This window comes from Pan paniscus, chromosome 1 (assembly GCF_029289425.2).
Source record: "Pan paniscus chromosome 1, NHGRI_mPanPan1-v2.0_pri, whole genome shotgun sequence".
NCBI lineage: Eukaryota > Metazoa > Chordata > Mammalia > Primates > Hominidae > Pan > Pan paniscus.
Window position 1 is genome coordinate 12,421,156 of NC_073249.2, and position 15,721 is coordinate 12,436,876.

At 43.3% G+C, this 15,721-nt stretch overlaps 1 protein-coding gene across 4 annotated transcripts in view; it reads right to left on the minus strand.

The window, feature by feature from the left end:
* Window positions 1-15,721, minus strand: part of ACTN2 (actinin alpha 2) — a 105,774-nt gene that overhangs the window by 25,685 nt on the left and 64,368 nt on the right. The window contains exons 5-9 of one of the 4 annotated variants that reach the window (XM_034949515.3): window positions 11,788-11,875; window positions 10,057-10,135; window positions 6,499-6,580; window positions 2,103-2,188; window positions 609-701 (exon numbers count right to left, since the gene is read on the minus strand). In XM_034949515.3, the coding sequence (XP_034805406.1) occupies window positions 609-701; window positions 2,103-2,188; window positions 6,499-6,580; window positions 10,057-10,135; window positions 11,788-11,875 (428 nt within the window). Of the gene's footprint in view, window positions 1-608; window positions 702-1,154; window positions 1,203-2,102; window positions 2,189-3,304; window positions 3,391-6,498; window positions 6,581-10,056; window positions 10,136-11,787; window positions 11,876-15,721 lie in introns of those variants that run through there. The other 3 variants (XM_034949512.3, XM_063596484.1, XM_063596485.1) reach the window with 3 other exon arrangements.

The following is a 15,721-nucleotide window of genomic DNA, read 5'->3' on the forward strand; positions in this document are numbered from 1 at the left end:
AAAAACAACCTGGAAACTGCTGTCCTAACCAAGAGTCTAGCTGAAGAGCTCTGGAAAGGCACCACAGAAACTCATGCTCAAATATTCTGCAGGGAGGGCTCTGTCTTCCCCAGATTTCCTCTGGGTATTTATACAGACACACGAGCCCGAGCCAGCTCCGCACACCAGGCTGGGCCAGTTCCTTTGACACTGGGTCCCTATGTGGAGTGAGGCTTTTGCATATGGAGTGCATCCTATGTGATGTTGGTAGCCAGTGAACAGGAAAAAAAAAAAACAAGTAACCCAAGGTCGTCTAGGGGTGTCCAACCCTGGAGGTGCAGAGCTGAGCAGAGAATCGCATTCTCCTATCTTCAGACATGCAAACTACACCTTTCTGCTTTGGGATCGTTGGAAAGACCACTGGGGATTATGTTTTTGCCAAAAGTTAGGTTACTACAATAGGAACAACCTCAGAGATCAAGTGTATTTTCCTACTTTCATCCTATCTGAGATGAAAAATGCAAAATATATATATATATATATATACCCCCACGGAGTATTTTTTCACCCTCTGTGCCTCAGCCCCTGCGTGAGGATGGACAGAACTGCAGGTCACCAGTTTCCTTTACCTCACTCGCTAGCCTCTCATATTCTTCCATCAGCCTCTCATTCTCTTGATTCACAGCAAGAACCTTACATATCCTGTTAGCCGCTGTCTCGGCCTGTAAAACACAATAGGTAAACAGGACGGCTCTGTCGACGGGAATGCGCACACACAGCATGGAACGAGGTGGGTGATGAGAGGGGACGAGGAGGGTGGCGTGCTGTAGACGGTGCAGAGTCTAGCTTAGGGTGCGGTCAGACTGAAGGCATGGCTTTTGCGTACTATGAATCATTTCACACCTTTGTTACAGTTTTCACACAGACTTACACGGCAGGCTGATTAGACTGTAGGGAATAATGGGGAGAGAGCATTAGTCTAAAACACAAACTCGGTAAACATCCAGCAAGTTAGTCACAGAAATATTTGGGTCCAGGAAACCAAGATCTTGGGTCCCTGAATGTCCACCTGAACTCTCCACTGATCTCATGACGATGGGATGGAGACTCCCTGAATAACATTAGCCTTTGGAAATCAAGGCAAAAATAACTGGGGCAGGAAAATCCAGATATACCATTGCACTTGAATTCACTGAAGACCTCCTCATCTCCTGATATGAACATGTAGAACTTTCTGGAGGGGATCCTTCCACAGAGCTGAGTGTGCTTTAAGACTTTGTCTAACCTAGATGAGAAGTCATTGAGGTAATACACAATTCTCTGTCATCTTTCGTGGAAAGGAACTTGGGGCAGGAGTGGCAAAGCGCCTTGAACCATAACTGTCTGATGGAACAAGAGAAGCTTGCCTGTCTGGCTTCTGGGCCCACAGCCTGTCCCCAGGCCTTTCCTTTAAAGTCCTCATCAGCCTGTTAGCATCCTTTCCCAGTGATGGGCTTCACAGCGGTCACTGAAATAATGCATACTCCGCCCACTGCAGTCTATCAAGATCCTCCAAGGAGAGGAACAGAAACAGGTGAATATGCAGAAAGCTGAGGGCCATTCTTCCTCAAGGTCCCTTGGGCTATTTGTCTCGAGAAATGTGAAATTTTTTTGAGGTTCCAACTCTGTTATCCCTTCCACTATTTCACTTAAAATAAGATTAGTCTTGAAGGATGTTAGACCAAATCACGCAACTGTGAAGGCAATTTCTAAGCAGAGAACAAGGCCGGGTTGGAAAGGCATTCATTTCTCCTTGCCACATTCCCCCTTTACCATTCAATGCATGTGGCTCAATTTTCATGGCATTTTTTTCCTAAAGCACAAATACTTTCCACAACTTACTAATGAAATAAAGGAAATGCATTAAAAGTAAAACACATAAAAACATTTCAGGAACTGTCTAAAGTTAAAGCTGTTAAAAAAAAGTTTTCACAGTTTAGAACTTGCCATATGAGGTTATTAGAAAACACTCAGAAAGATTCCAAGGTAAGATGTGAAGCGCACAAACACACACTCAAGTATGCACACACAACTAAAACCAACAGAGAGTAACACAACAGCCCGGACGGACAAGTGTTGAGTACCTGCTCCGCGCCCGCAAAAGCGTGGTAGAAGCAAGAGACGTACGTCATGATGGCTCTTTCATCGGGTTTAGGGGTGTTCACGATGTCTGAAGGGGGAGAAAATAACACAGGACACGCGCACACACACACCACACACATACAGACGAAGGAGAGAAACCAGGGAGAACAGAGGGAAGAACAAATTGGTTTACACTGACCAGTTTTCTGTGTTTCATGGGCCCGTGGTCCCGAACCTCAGGAAGGCCATATTGTATCGAAATGATTCGTGAACAGGATGGTTTGAGCCAGCATGTTTTTTAAGGATCAAACTGAGGGCTTGTTTTCTCCCCCACCCCTTGATGGGCTTTTAAAGGTGCATTCAATGCTTTCACATGGAAACCTGGTCTGCTGCAGATCAGAGCTTGTTACCCCTTCCTCCTCGTGACTCCGGTCCTCCAACCGCATCAGGGCACCCGGCCCCTCTGCTCTGGGGAACGCAGGTCACTTTGCAAGATGCGGGGAATATTCACAGGGCTGCAATGGGCTATCTGTCTTCCCACTTCCCCTTCCCCACCCAAACAACTGTTGGGGATTTCTACTCTGTAAAGTGCCTTGCGTGAGGATGAAATTCACTGGAGAGGGCAGCTCTTTTAATAACTTCAATACATACTTACCATACCGCTTATAGAAATCACCAAGAATAACAAAACATCTAAAGAGAAGGGTCTACATGGCTTGTGCTTATTATGACTCGCTACTATTTCTACTAATTGCTGAAACAGCCAAAAGGAAGACAGAAAACAGAACCATGAAAACCTACATCCTTTCTTCCTCCATCTTGGCAACACCATTTTTTGGTAAGTTGCTTTTTAACCTCGTTCATAAACTTGGGTCAGTCAATGGGTCAGAGTGAAGTTAAAAAGATACCTGACAATTCCCTATGGTGAAACCTAGTCATTGGGTTTGCAGAGACTATGAACAGAAAGGATGTGGGGTTGTGTAACTATGGAATCTTCCAGAAAACAAACATGAACGGCATACCACTGCATGAACAGAAAGTAAGTTTCAAAGAAAGCTAGACTAAAAAAGACAAACAACTGCCTCCTGGGAACCAGACAGTCTCCTTACTCGGAGGAGAGGGGGGAAAAAGAGGAAAACAATTGAAAAAAAATTAAGACACAGAAGGTGAAGGGTGAGCAGTGACTCATGGTTTACATCCTCACCTTCTGTGCACCAGCAAAAGCATGATAGTAACAGGAAACATAAGTCATTATGGCTCTTTCATCGGGTCTGGCAGTGTATACTAAATCTGTGTGGAGAAAAGAAGGTTAACTGCGTGGATGTTCTAATACCAGCAGGCTTGTGCTAAGCACTTCCTCAGAGGTGTTGGAATCAGGAATCCTCCCCCCTCGCCCCCATACACTTATGTTACTAACATTTTGGCTCAAATCAAAGAAGTCACACCTGCAAAGGGATTACTCTCCGTGCACTTTTGAGAATAGTCAAAGGAAACAAAGGAATTGCCAAAGAGAACGCCAAGGCTAACCCAGAAGAGCCCTAACCTAGCAAGAAAGGCACCTCCACGGACAGAATTAGGCCCTCGGAATTGAACAGAGCGCACACACCAGCACACTCACCAGGACTTTCTATTACTACACACATGGAGGGCCCAGGGGTCCACAAGATCACTTCTGCAGGTTTTCATGGACCAAATGTACCCACAGATCTAAACCTAGTCTGCACCTCAAACAAAGATTTGTGGAGGGAAATAGAGAAACAATTTTTACGACCTTTTAAAAGCACAGTAGATAAGTTTAGGAAGAGTTTCACCAGTTTTTGCTACAAATAACAGTTCATGGGTAAGTGGGCCGATGAGTCACTTGAAAATCCCCACTTGGGTTCAGAGACCAACACAAATGACAGGAATTAAGGTCCATGGCAGCAGACGGGAAGGCAAGGATTTACCAAAAGGCACTCACGATCTGAGGAGACCTGGACCTGACATTACCATCAAAGAGCAGCAGAAATTTTAAACTGCTGATAGAAGGCATGGGAATACAGGAATACAGGGAATGCGTGGCTAAATCTGTTAGGCAGTGATGCCACCGCACGCTCTACACGCTAGGTGGCCAAGTTCAGAACTGTTTGCCGGAAGATTCTTTTGAGCAATTATTCTGTAAAGATAATAATACAGCGTGTGAGCATTCTTCTGAACCATTAAAAGGGAAAGACGAAGACAAGTATGGAAGATGAGGAGGAGGAAATGAACACAGTGCTAACACACCCCATCTGCCTGGAAGGATGAGCAGAACGGACATCTGCCCAGGCCAGGACTCAGAGACTAAGGAAAAACCAAAGAACTGAGAAGAGAATATTAGCAGCGCCAGAGTAACACTGATGATGATCCTGCCAATAATTCTACGTGAGTGAATAGGAAACTCATCCCCAGTTTAGGATATTAGGGAGGCATGAATAAACTGGAAAATTTACTAACTGTTGCCTATTTTCTCCTCTCTTTAGTACCCTGGCTATTAACCCAAGTGGGAAAACTCGAGATAGTTATTTATCATATGAAAGGTCAAAAGAAAGAACATACAAATATAAACTTAGCTTAGGACAGATGGAAAAAGAGGAAAGGAAATTTCCTATGTTCCTACTTCAGTGTTTTATAGACTTTGTCCCTCTAATGACTTTTAGAAAAACTATAAGTAGAATTCTGAATAATGCATTCAAGTGTTAATACCTAATAATACAGATGTTTGATTAAAATGATTAATTAATGAGCAAAATTAGAGTTCTAATTGAAAGATTGCTGTTTTGGGTTGAACTGCATTTCCCAAAAAGATACAGTGAAGTCTTTACTTCCAGCACTCCTGTGAATGTAACCTTATTTGGAAGTTAGATCTTTGCAGATATAATCAAGTGAGGATGTGGTCATGCGGGAGTAGGATGGGCCCTCAATGCAATGCGACTGGTATCCTTGTAAGAAAATATTCACAGGCCAGGCGCAGTGGCTCATGTCTGTAATCCGTGCACTTTGGGAGGCCAAAGTAGGTGGATCACCTGAGGTCAGGAGTTTGAGACCAGCCTGGCCAACATGGTGAAACCCTGTCTCTACTAAAAAAACAAAAAGTAGCTGGGCATGGTGGTGCATGCCTGTAATCCCAGCTACTCAGGAGGCTGAGGCAGGAGAATCTCTTGAACCCGGGAGACAGAGGTTGCAGTGAGCCCAGATCCCACCACTGCACTCCAGCCTGGGCGACGGAGTGAGACTCTGTCTCAAAAAAAAATAAAAAATAAAAAATAAAAGAAGAAAAGAAAATATTCACAGAGGGGAAAAGGCTGTGTGAAGACAGAGGGAGAGATTGGACTGATGCTGCCACAATCCAAAGAATGTCTGGGGCTTCTAGAAGCTGGAAGAGGCGAGGAAGAATCCTCCCCTAGAGGCTTAGGGAGCTGCCTACTCCTTGATTTCAGACACAGCCTCCAGAGCTATGAAATTTCTGCTGTGTGAGGCTGCCCAGTTTGCAGTAATTTGTTACAAAGGCCATAATACAATTACCAAAAGCAAAGAGGAATGGAAGATTGACAACTGACTATAATCAATTTCCTTAGTTTTCCCCAACATCACTAATTAGTGGAAGTAATGGACCACTAGGGAATAATAATATTTACAATAACGAACAAAGTAATATATGAATATAAGCTTCTTGAGGGCATAAATCATGAATAAATAAAATGAACGAATGGTGTCCACACATTTGTGCTTTCAGTGGTCTGCTGTAGGTACAGCTCACACAAATTCACCATATAAAAGGGACAAAAAAGTATTTGAAACAAGTCCCCAGAATGAGTGATACTGAAGTGCAAAATATATGGAAGTTCTTTCAGCTCTAAATAAATTAAATTTAGATGAATTAAAAACAATATGTGAAAGTTTGGATGGTACACTGATGGTTGAATGCTCCATATTCTATATTTCAATTCTCTAACTTCTGGCTGGAAGGAAGGAATTTTTTTCTCTTAAGTATGTCACAAAGGGATTTATTTGCTACACTTGTCTCTAAGTGGTTAGGGAGAAAACATTATGTTGTTGGAAAAAATAAATACAGGAAATTTTTTTTTAAATTATAAAGAAAAGCATTTTGTTTCTTAGCCAAAGCTGAACTTTTTACCAAATCCTTTTCCTGTAATTTTGCTGGCTTGTTTGAGGGTACAATTTTTAAAAACAAATTTTATGAACAAGCTACACATGAAAATCTCTACTACTTATGTGGCCAGTGACAGAAATTTGTTAGGAATCCAAAGTACTTCGGATGTAACTTCGCTATAAAATTTTGCAAGGTCCCAATGTGTAGCCATAACATTTGTAGTCTTCAAATTTCCTGTAACTCAGCAAACACAATTTTCATCTCACCTTCGGCATCCAACATTTTAGGAATATCCAGGTGCTTCTCAGCGATTTCCATGGCCAGGTTAATATTTCCTATGGGGTCATCCTGTATGAAAACCAAGACAGTCAGATTTTTAAAATATATTTTGAAACAAGACTTATGAAGAATGTTTCTTATGTACCTCACTTTAGGCCGGACACCTTCCCACCCACACACAATCATAATAGTGTAACTTTCCTTTTCATCTTTTCCCAATCACTTCAAACATTTAGAGAAACATCAAAAATGACAAAAACCACAAAATCCATGCACACTCCAATCATAAAGTGTGAACAAAGGGTTTAAGAGAACAAATGCATTGACAAGAAAGGACACACTGAATCCATCAGAACTGATCTTCAGGCCTAGAAATAACATTTAAATCATTCTAAATAATGAAACATGCATTTTCCAGACTTGGAAGGGGATCTTGGAGAACCAGCGCCCTGATTTTAAATATTGGAAAGCTGAGGGGTACAGAGATGAAAGAAAAATGTTGCTAGCTAAAACTTTTAGCTGACTAAAGAGTGTTACTAGTGTTACAAAGGGCAAAACTCATGTTAAAGCAAGAAGAAATGATAAAACCTGAAAATCATTAAGTGAATTCATGAAAAAAATTTTGTTCTTAAAATTACATTTACCTTCCACCGTAAAAACTAGTTAAATATACATAACATAGCAAAATAAACTTAACCAGAGGTATATAACTAAAATAGTGAAAACAAAGAAGATGCAACATTTCTTATTTTGATCCACTAGAGAAATTCAAAAGAAATTAAGAATTTCAAAAGAAATGGAGGTAAGATAGAAAAATCAAAATGAAATGTGACTTTAACGAATTTTAATAACAAAGTCATTTCAATATTTTAGAAACCGCAATGTTTTCCAATGAGCACAATCATTTTTATACAGTGAAATACTGAAAAAGTGCAGGTTTCAAATATATTCACAGTGCTCAATGAAGAAACCAAAGTCAGCTTTCTGGCCTCACAGAGTATACAGCGATTTCAGTAAAAAAAAAAAAGTGTTTAACTAAACGTTCTTTTAACAAAGCTTATCACCTGAGACTTTGTGAAAGCTATCTCATTTAGAGTGTAATTTAAATGATAAAATGTGCCAATTAACTATTGATTTCCTACCTCAGCTATCGGCCATGTGGCCTCTGGTAGATTACTAACTTCCCACTTTCTTCATCTGTAAAACTGGGATAATAATAGTACCTACTTTACAAGGTTACTGTGCATTGTGAAGATTAAATGTGCACGTGGGATTTCATACATATGCATATATGCATGTGTGAATATACATGTATGTTTATTTGTTTATAACAGTGCCTGCCCTGGTGCTATATAAGTATTACTTGCTATTGTATTATCATTTTTCTGCTTTCTTAAAGATGACCAATTACTACAGATCTACTGATGTTTTGTAATACAAACTGACCATAATAAATTGCTAATGAAACTGGGTCTATGCAGTACAATCCCCTCATTTTGCAAATGAGATTAAGATTAATTGAAAAGAACTGTACCCTGTCTATATGCTTGGAACATTTCAAAGTAATTCAGGGGATAAGAAAATACATCCATTGAAAAGCTGGGAAAAAGTTCCGTTTTCATGGGCTACCTTAAAATATTTCATTCTTAACCTTTAGGATACCAGTAAACTCTTCACATGCTACCCTGTATGCCATGGAGGCAGGCTGGGGGCAGGAGGTAAGCAAGGGATAACTAAAAAGGTGGTGGAAGCCAGGACACTCTTCTTACGACCATCCATGCCACATGAGTGAGGTCAGCATGCAAAAGGGCTGGAGTCCACACCCAAACACAGCAACAGCACGTGAATGGCAAGCTCAGCACACCAGCACCCAGCAGGAAACGTGTAGTGGCTACTGCAGAAATGTGTAGTGAGGGTGGGCCTTGCTTTTACCCTTAAGTCTTTACATACCATTCTTTCTTTTCTTTTCTTTTTTGAAACTGAGTCTCGCTCTGTCGCCCAGGCTGGAGGGCAGTGGTGCCATCTCGGTTCACTGCAACTTCCGCCTCCTGGGTTCAAGCCATTCTCCTGCCTTGCCTCCTGAGTAGCTGGGATTACAGGCGTCTGCCACCACACCCGGCTAATTTTTGCATTTTTAGAAGAGGCAGGGTTTCACCTGCCACCACGCCTAGCTAATTTTTGTATTTTTAGAACAGACAGGGTTTCACCACCCATGATGGAAAAAGAAATCAAGGTCCCTTCTGAATCTTGTGGATGCTCTGTGCTGCCTTAGTGAATCTTGTGGATGCTCTGTACTGCCTTACACACTATTATCTCTAAGGCAGCACAGAGCAGCCAGATTCAGAAAGGACATTGATTTCTTTTTCCATCACAGGTTACATTGTAACTACGTTTTTGTTTGGGAGTTGGTGTGTCACCCTGTGGCCCAGGCTGGAGGGCAGTGGTGTGATCACAGTCCACTGCAGCCTCAAACTCCTGGGCTCAAGCGAACCTCCTGCCTCGGCTTCCCAAAGTGCTGGGACTACAGGTGTGAGCCACCACATCCGGCCTTAAAACTACTTTTAAAGAAAGAATTTGAATACTAATCTGAGACTTAAACACACTAAACCTATACCTTAAAGGGAGAATTGCAGTTTTCTAAGTTAAATTTTCTGAAAAAAAGCAAAACTAAAAAAAACGCCTGCCCCAAAAACTTCTTTTGCAAGGCTACAAATGATATTTTCTAACAATAACAAGACAGTTATGAAGTAGCCCTTGTGTGACGGACGAGTTAATCAATTCTGAATAAATATGTCTACAACTAAATCCTCCAGAAAAAGTCAAGGGAACTTGACTTTAAAAAGGCTTGGATGGGCCGGGCACAGGGACTCACGCCTGTAATCCCAGCACTTTGGGAGGCTGAGGCGGGCGGATCACGAGCTCAGGAGATCGAGACCATCCTGGCTAACACGGTGAAACCCCGTCTCTACTAAAAATACAAAAAATTATCCAGGCGTGGTGGCGGATGCCTGTAGTGCCAGTTACTCGGGAGGCTGAGGCAGGAGAATGGCGTGAACCCGGGAGGCGGAGCTTGCTGTGAGCCGAGATCACACCACTGCACTCCAGCTTGGGCAACAGAGCGAGACTCTGTCTCAAAAAAAAAAAAAAAAAAAAAAAAAGGCTTGGGCTATCTGAATCTTTCTTCCCCGCAAAAATAGAGGTTTCACTTCTCATATTTAGAATCCAGGAATGTAAAATCTCTAAGGAACATATAGAAAGCCTTCATAGTAAATCAAGCCAAATCATCAAACATATCTTGATATGGGCAAAAAGGGATGACTTAACTTTGGGTCTTGTTTTCCCTGATTTTAAGAGGTAAGTGTTTTCCTGGCCACCCTTCATATTTGGATCATGGGAAAGGCTAGCTGGGAGAATGTGCTTTTTCCTGGTGGCCGTTTCTGCAGGTGGCCCTGGGGTTTGTGCTAGGCTAGTGCTGATGTGCTCATTTGCAGGACATGCTGAGACGCGTGGCTGGGGACACTGCATGCCAGGCCACCCAGAATAACCTTGTTAAGCTTTGAGTAGTCAATGAGGTCAGGCCGGTGTCGGTGGATGAGGGCACAGAGTCCAAGGCCATCTTTCCAGCTTCACAGCCGTCGAGAAGAACAGGAACACGTGTTAGTGGACAGGAAGAAGCAGCCAGCATCTGCACTCGGTCAGATGTTGGCCTTCCTTCTGTCTGACTTCATGCATGGAGGGCCCCATGTAGCTTCCTCTTTACCCCGCCCGGTGAGCTTGAACACTCATCTTCTTCCCAGGGTCCACGGTACTCCTCTCCTTTCGACTTCCTTGCCTGAGACTTGCCCTGTCTCCTGCCCTGATCTGGTCCGTGCTGGCACAGGCAGTGACAGGAAGGGAGATGTCTCTACTGCTGTCCCTGCTTGGCCAGTCCCAGGGTTCCTCTCTCTTCTCCAACTCTCCATTCTGGCCCTTACCCCTGAGTCTGCCCAATAAATATACACAAGGACGTCTACCCTGCAAATGTCCAGAACACACTTCCTCTAAAAGTTTTTAGGACGCTTCAAAAACCTCCATTAGGTCCCAGATACTCCTCTGTCTTTAAGTTCTTTTATTTCTTTTTCTTTTTTTAAGGCAAAGGCATGTAGGTGAAGGAGGACATGCAATTAGCAGGGCAGATGTTTATTTCTGGTCTGTTCCCCCGTAGCCACCAGCTCTAAATGCCCCATAGACAAGGGCAGGCCAGAGCTTGCTGGCGACAGTGGGTTCAGTGACAGCAGAGTGTGGGAGTTCTGTTCCTCAAAGGGTCTGGGGAAGGAGACCTCCATGAGAGTTATCAGTGCTACAATGCTGAAGTACTTGGGCCAACTAGGAGCCAGAAAAAGAAAAGCAAGATGAGTGGATGCAGATCTGGGCACTCTGACTTTGACACCTGCAGAAAGTCCCAGCCCTTGATAGCTCCCCTCATCTGCCAAACAGCATGGTGTAGGGACAAAGAAGGATTCTCTTCCCTTTGTCTTCCCAAGGCCTGGCTCAGTGCCTGACACTTGGTAGACATTCTGAGAATATTTGTTCAACTAGAAGAACCTCCCCAATTTTTCACCGTGGTTCATCCTTATCTTTCCTTTTTCTGATTATCGGTGGCCTTTTTGCATTCATGGGTAACCTAGCAACCAAAGGTGAAAATATAACCAACTCTTTTACTTCAACATCATAATGACCACCCTACATGAGAAAGACTGAAGCAAGTGACAGAATCATGCTCTCCCCTGATGTCGAGATTTCATTCATCTCATTTCCTACAATTTTTCAAACATAATTTTTCTCCATCTTTTGAATTTCAGCAGAGCAAAGCTGATGGATGAAGGATCTATTTCCTACAGGGCTGAGGGCTGAAGAGTCGCTAGTGGGGGGTACGCAGACTCTGCCAGGGTCTCCCTCATCCCTGAGAAACAACAGCCATTCCTGCTGCCTTTTCCCAATACCAGGGTGAAGGCTAAAGTAAGATGCATGCTTACACCCCGAAACTCAGTAGCATCCTTCTGGTACTGCAATACCATTCACTTACAAATACAGTGCTGTTTACCAGCATGCTAAGGCTTAATCCAATGTTTTCCTCTGGGAGACTTTAAGCATCAAGAATTCTACAGCCTGAGTTCTCCTCGATACATAAAAGGCTTCTCAGACAGGAGGAAAACACGGGTGCACACAAACACTGTTCCCCATGCTACCCACAGATTCCACTGAGAATACAAGGACCAGGGGCCCTGGGTGCTCACCTAGTATGGAAGTTCTGAATGTTCACATTTCTATAAGGAGCAGTTTTCCTCTGACACCAAAGCAGCAGACCTTCTTTGGCAGATGTTTCTGTAATGACAGCCAAGAAAAAGTGGCCCCAGGGAAATGCCGCTTAGTTCACTTAGCTCCTAGTCACTTTCGAAACAGACCTCCCAGGGGGTCGATCACCCAGGGGGTCTCTTCCTACAGCCTCGGCAAGTGCATAGGAGCCAGAACCCTGATCTTGGTGAGTAAATTCTGATGACACTTAGGGACTTCAAAAGGACAATGCAGGAGCAGTCACAAGCTCCAACATAAAAAGATACTAAAACTAGACTTCAGGGTGGTTGGTGACTCGCCCCTTTTTAAATGAAAATACTTTTTTTTTATTTTTTTTGAGGCACAGTCTCACTCTGTCACCCAGGCTGGAGTGCAGTGGTGGGATCTTGGCTCACTGCAACCTCTGCCTCCCGGGTTCAAAAGATTCTCCTGCCTCAGCCTCCCGAGTAGCTGGGACTACAGGTGCCACCACCATGCCCAGTTAATTTTTGTATTTTTAGTAGAGACAGGATTTTGCCACGTTGGCCAGGCTGGTCTTGAACTCCTGACCTCAGGTGATCCACCTGCCTCAGCCTCCCAAAAGTGCTGGGATTTTAGGTGTGAGCTACTGTGCCCAGCTGAAAATAAATTTTTAAAAACTGTGTATACCCCATTGTGTGAGGTGACACTGGGGGCACCTATTATTCGGACCAGAGACTAAGTGTCCAATTTGAAAAGGAGGCTGTGGATGCTGACAGACCTTTCCCTGCCTCTTGATTGACTGCATCCTGAAAGTACTAGCAAAGTTTAATACTGAGCACAATCTGTAATTGAAGTGAGTCTTACAGGACAATTGGATCCTTTGTATTCACTTAAGGTTTACTGTACACAATCCTGAAAAATATGCAAACATAAATAGTCTACAGTGCAACTCACATGAAAAAATAAACTGTGTGTAGTTGATGACAACTAATCTGTCATTCATCTGGTTTGTAATTCATACTCTTAGGTAAATGGAATTCACAGATGCTACCACATCTCAAATGTATTCCTTTGCCCAGTGATTTTGTAACACTTAAAGGGTTTTATTGGTAAATTTCAAGTTTGGCCAATTGACTTCTCACCAAAAAAAAAAAAAAAAAAAAGGAAAAACCCAGCACCATCTGTGATGACCATAAAAATGTGCCGCTCAGACATCCCACGGCTTCAGCTGCGAGCACAGGGCAGGCAACTGACGTGCCAGCTGCAGCCCCCTGAATGCACCACACCCCTGCATTCCCACTGAGGCCACATTCCCCAGAGCTGCTCCAGCCAAAGACTGGAGGGGTAAGCAGCAGAGCTGAGACACCCCTATGCGATGTGAGACTCCTCTCAGGGCAGCCTAGGATTAAAGACTCCATCAGCCTGGCGAAATTAACCTCAGAACTGCACTGCAGTCCGAGACCTTCTTCCCCAAGCCTCCTCCCTTCCTCTTCTCGGCCCAGGTGTCAGCCAGGAGCTCTGGTCTGAAGGCTCCTCAGGCATCTCCTGCTCCCTCCCCTTCATCCTGCATAGGCATTTTCCCCAAAAAATCTCCTGCATTTCTGGTATGGCCTCAATGTTGGTGTCTTCCCGCCCATCATCAAATTCATATGTTGAAGCCCTAGACCCTAATGTGCCTGTATTTGGAGATGGGGCCTTTAGGAGGTGCTTAGGGTGAGATGAGGTCACGAGGGTGGGGCCCTCATGATCGGATTAGTGTCCTCATAAGAGAGACACCAGGGAGCCTGCTCATTGGCAGGTTCTCCCCCACCCCCACCCACCACGTGCGGCACATCAAGGCAGCAGCCATCTGCAAGCCAGGAAGAGGATCCTCACAGAACCAGACCATGCTGGCACTCTGATTTTGGACTTCCAGCCTCAAGAACTGTGAGAAAATAAAGGTCTGCTGTTTAAGCCACCCATGCTATGGTATGTTTTTATAAAGGCCTGGAAAGACTACAACAATTTCTGGTAAGTCTTGGCACTTGCTTCCTGGAGGACCCAAACCGACACACATCTAAACAGCTCCTCAAAGCCACTTATATAACTTAGGATTCCGCCTATATTTAAATGTTAACAATTTAGAAATTCCCTAAAGCATGTCGATTCCTAACTAACATGGGGCCTTCCATCTTAGGAAGGGGTTGAAGTTGATTTTTTCAATTCAAAATAATTTTGTAATTGTTTATCTAAATTGTCCATTTTTAGGCCAGGCACAGTGGCTCACACCTGTAATCCCAGCACTTTGGGAGGCCGAGGCTGGTGGATCACCTGAGGTCAGGAGTTCAAGACCAGCCTGGCCAAGATGGTGAATCCCATCTCTACTAAAAATACAAAAATTAGCCGGGCACGGTGGCGGGCACTTGTAATCCCAGCTACTTGGGAGGCTAAGGCAGGAGAATTGCTTGAGCCTGGGAGGCAGAGGTTACAGTGAACCGAGATTGCACCACTGCACTCCAGCCTGGGTGACAGAGTGAGACTCTTGTCTCAAACAAAACAAAACAAAACAACACAAAACAAAAAACTGTCCATTTTAGTTCATACTTTCTTGGACCCATAACCCAGATAAAATACACACACCCCTAAAGTTCCATGTGCTATAACTTGAACAACTCCTGTGCATGTCTCTTAACTAGCAAGTGCTAGTTAAGGGAAAATAAAGTGAAACTGTTAAGACTTAATTAAAATGTGAATTGATATGGACATTGAAATCTGGAACTCCACAGCCAGTTGTTCTGCCTGTCTTTGCAGTCCTGACCAATGTAATTAATAAGAAAAAGTACATCAGGAAGAAATAAGGGGATGTATTTAATAGAGTTTAAATAAAACTTACCAGGTTAGAAAAGCAAACAAAGGTACAGTATATCTACAACATCTTGAAATTGCTACTGAAGTTTAGATTTACAAGTCACAGAGTTTCACTTAATTTCTGCCTGAATACGTGTGAACACTCTTGGGCCATGAATGCCGAACAAGGCCTTTTCCTTCTTCAATTGGTTACTACAATCAAAGCTGACCCTCCTCCAACCCCAAATCCAGTTTTAGGCTTTCAGCAAAAGGTTAACAACCTTGTGTGAATTACGTACATTACTGGAAAACCTACTCCCGAAAGGTGTATGGGAAAGTGGAAATGCGGCCATTTGGCACAAATAGGTCCACACACAAAACCCTGATCATGGTATAAAAAGCATGTTACAGATTGGCAGTAACATTTCTCATTGCATCACGAAGCACTGAATGACACCCCAAGGAGCTCCATCATCTACTTACATCTGCACTGCCTTCATCAACAGATATATTAATCTCTCATTTTCTTTTTCTTTTTTCTTTTCTTTTCTTTTTTTTTTTTGAGACGGAATCTTGCTCTGTTACCCAGGCTGGAGTGCAGTGGTGTGGTCTCAGCTCACTGCAACCTCCACCTCCCAGGTTCAAGTGATTTTCCTGCCTTAGCCGCCTGAGTAGCTGGGATTACAGGCGCAGGCCACCACACCTGGCTAATTTTTGTATTTTTAGTAGAGACAGGATTTCACCATGTTGGCCAGGCTGGTCTCGAACTGCTGACCTCATGATCCACTCACCTTGGCCTCCCAAAGTGCTGGGATTACAGGCGTGAGCCACCGCGCCCGGCCTAATCTCTTATTTTCTTTCTTGGAAGAGGCCCATCATTTTGCTGAAGGAAACTCACTCCTCAAAGAATTGTTTCTTTGTTTCTAATAACAATGAATTTTTCAACATACCACACATCATTAAAACAAATAAAGATGATTTTTCTGTAGACTTACAGAAGTTAAATGAGGTTGTTAAACAATTACTCCATGAAACTAAAGCAAATAAAAATATAAATTAGCAAACTGACAGTATCTACTGTGTTGGACA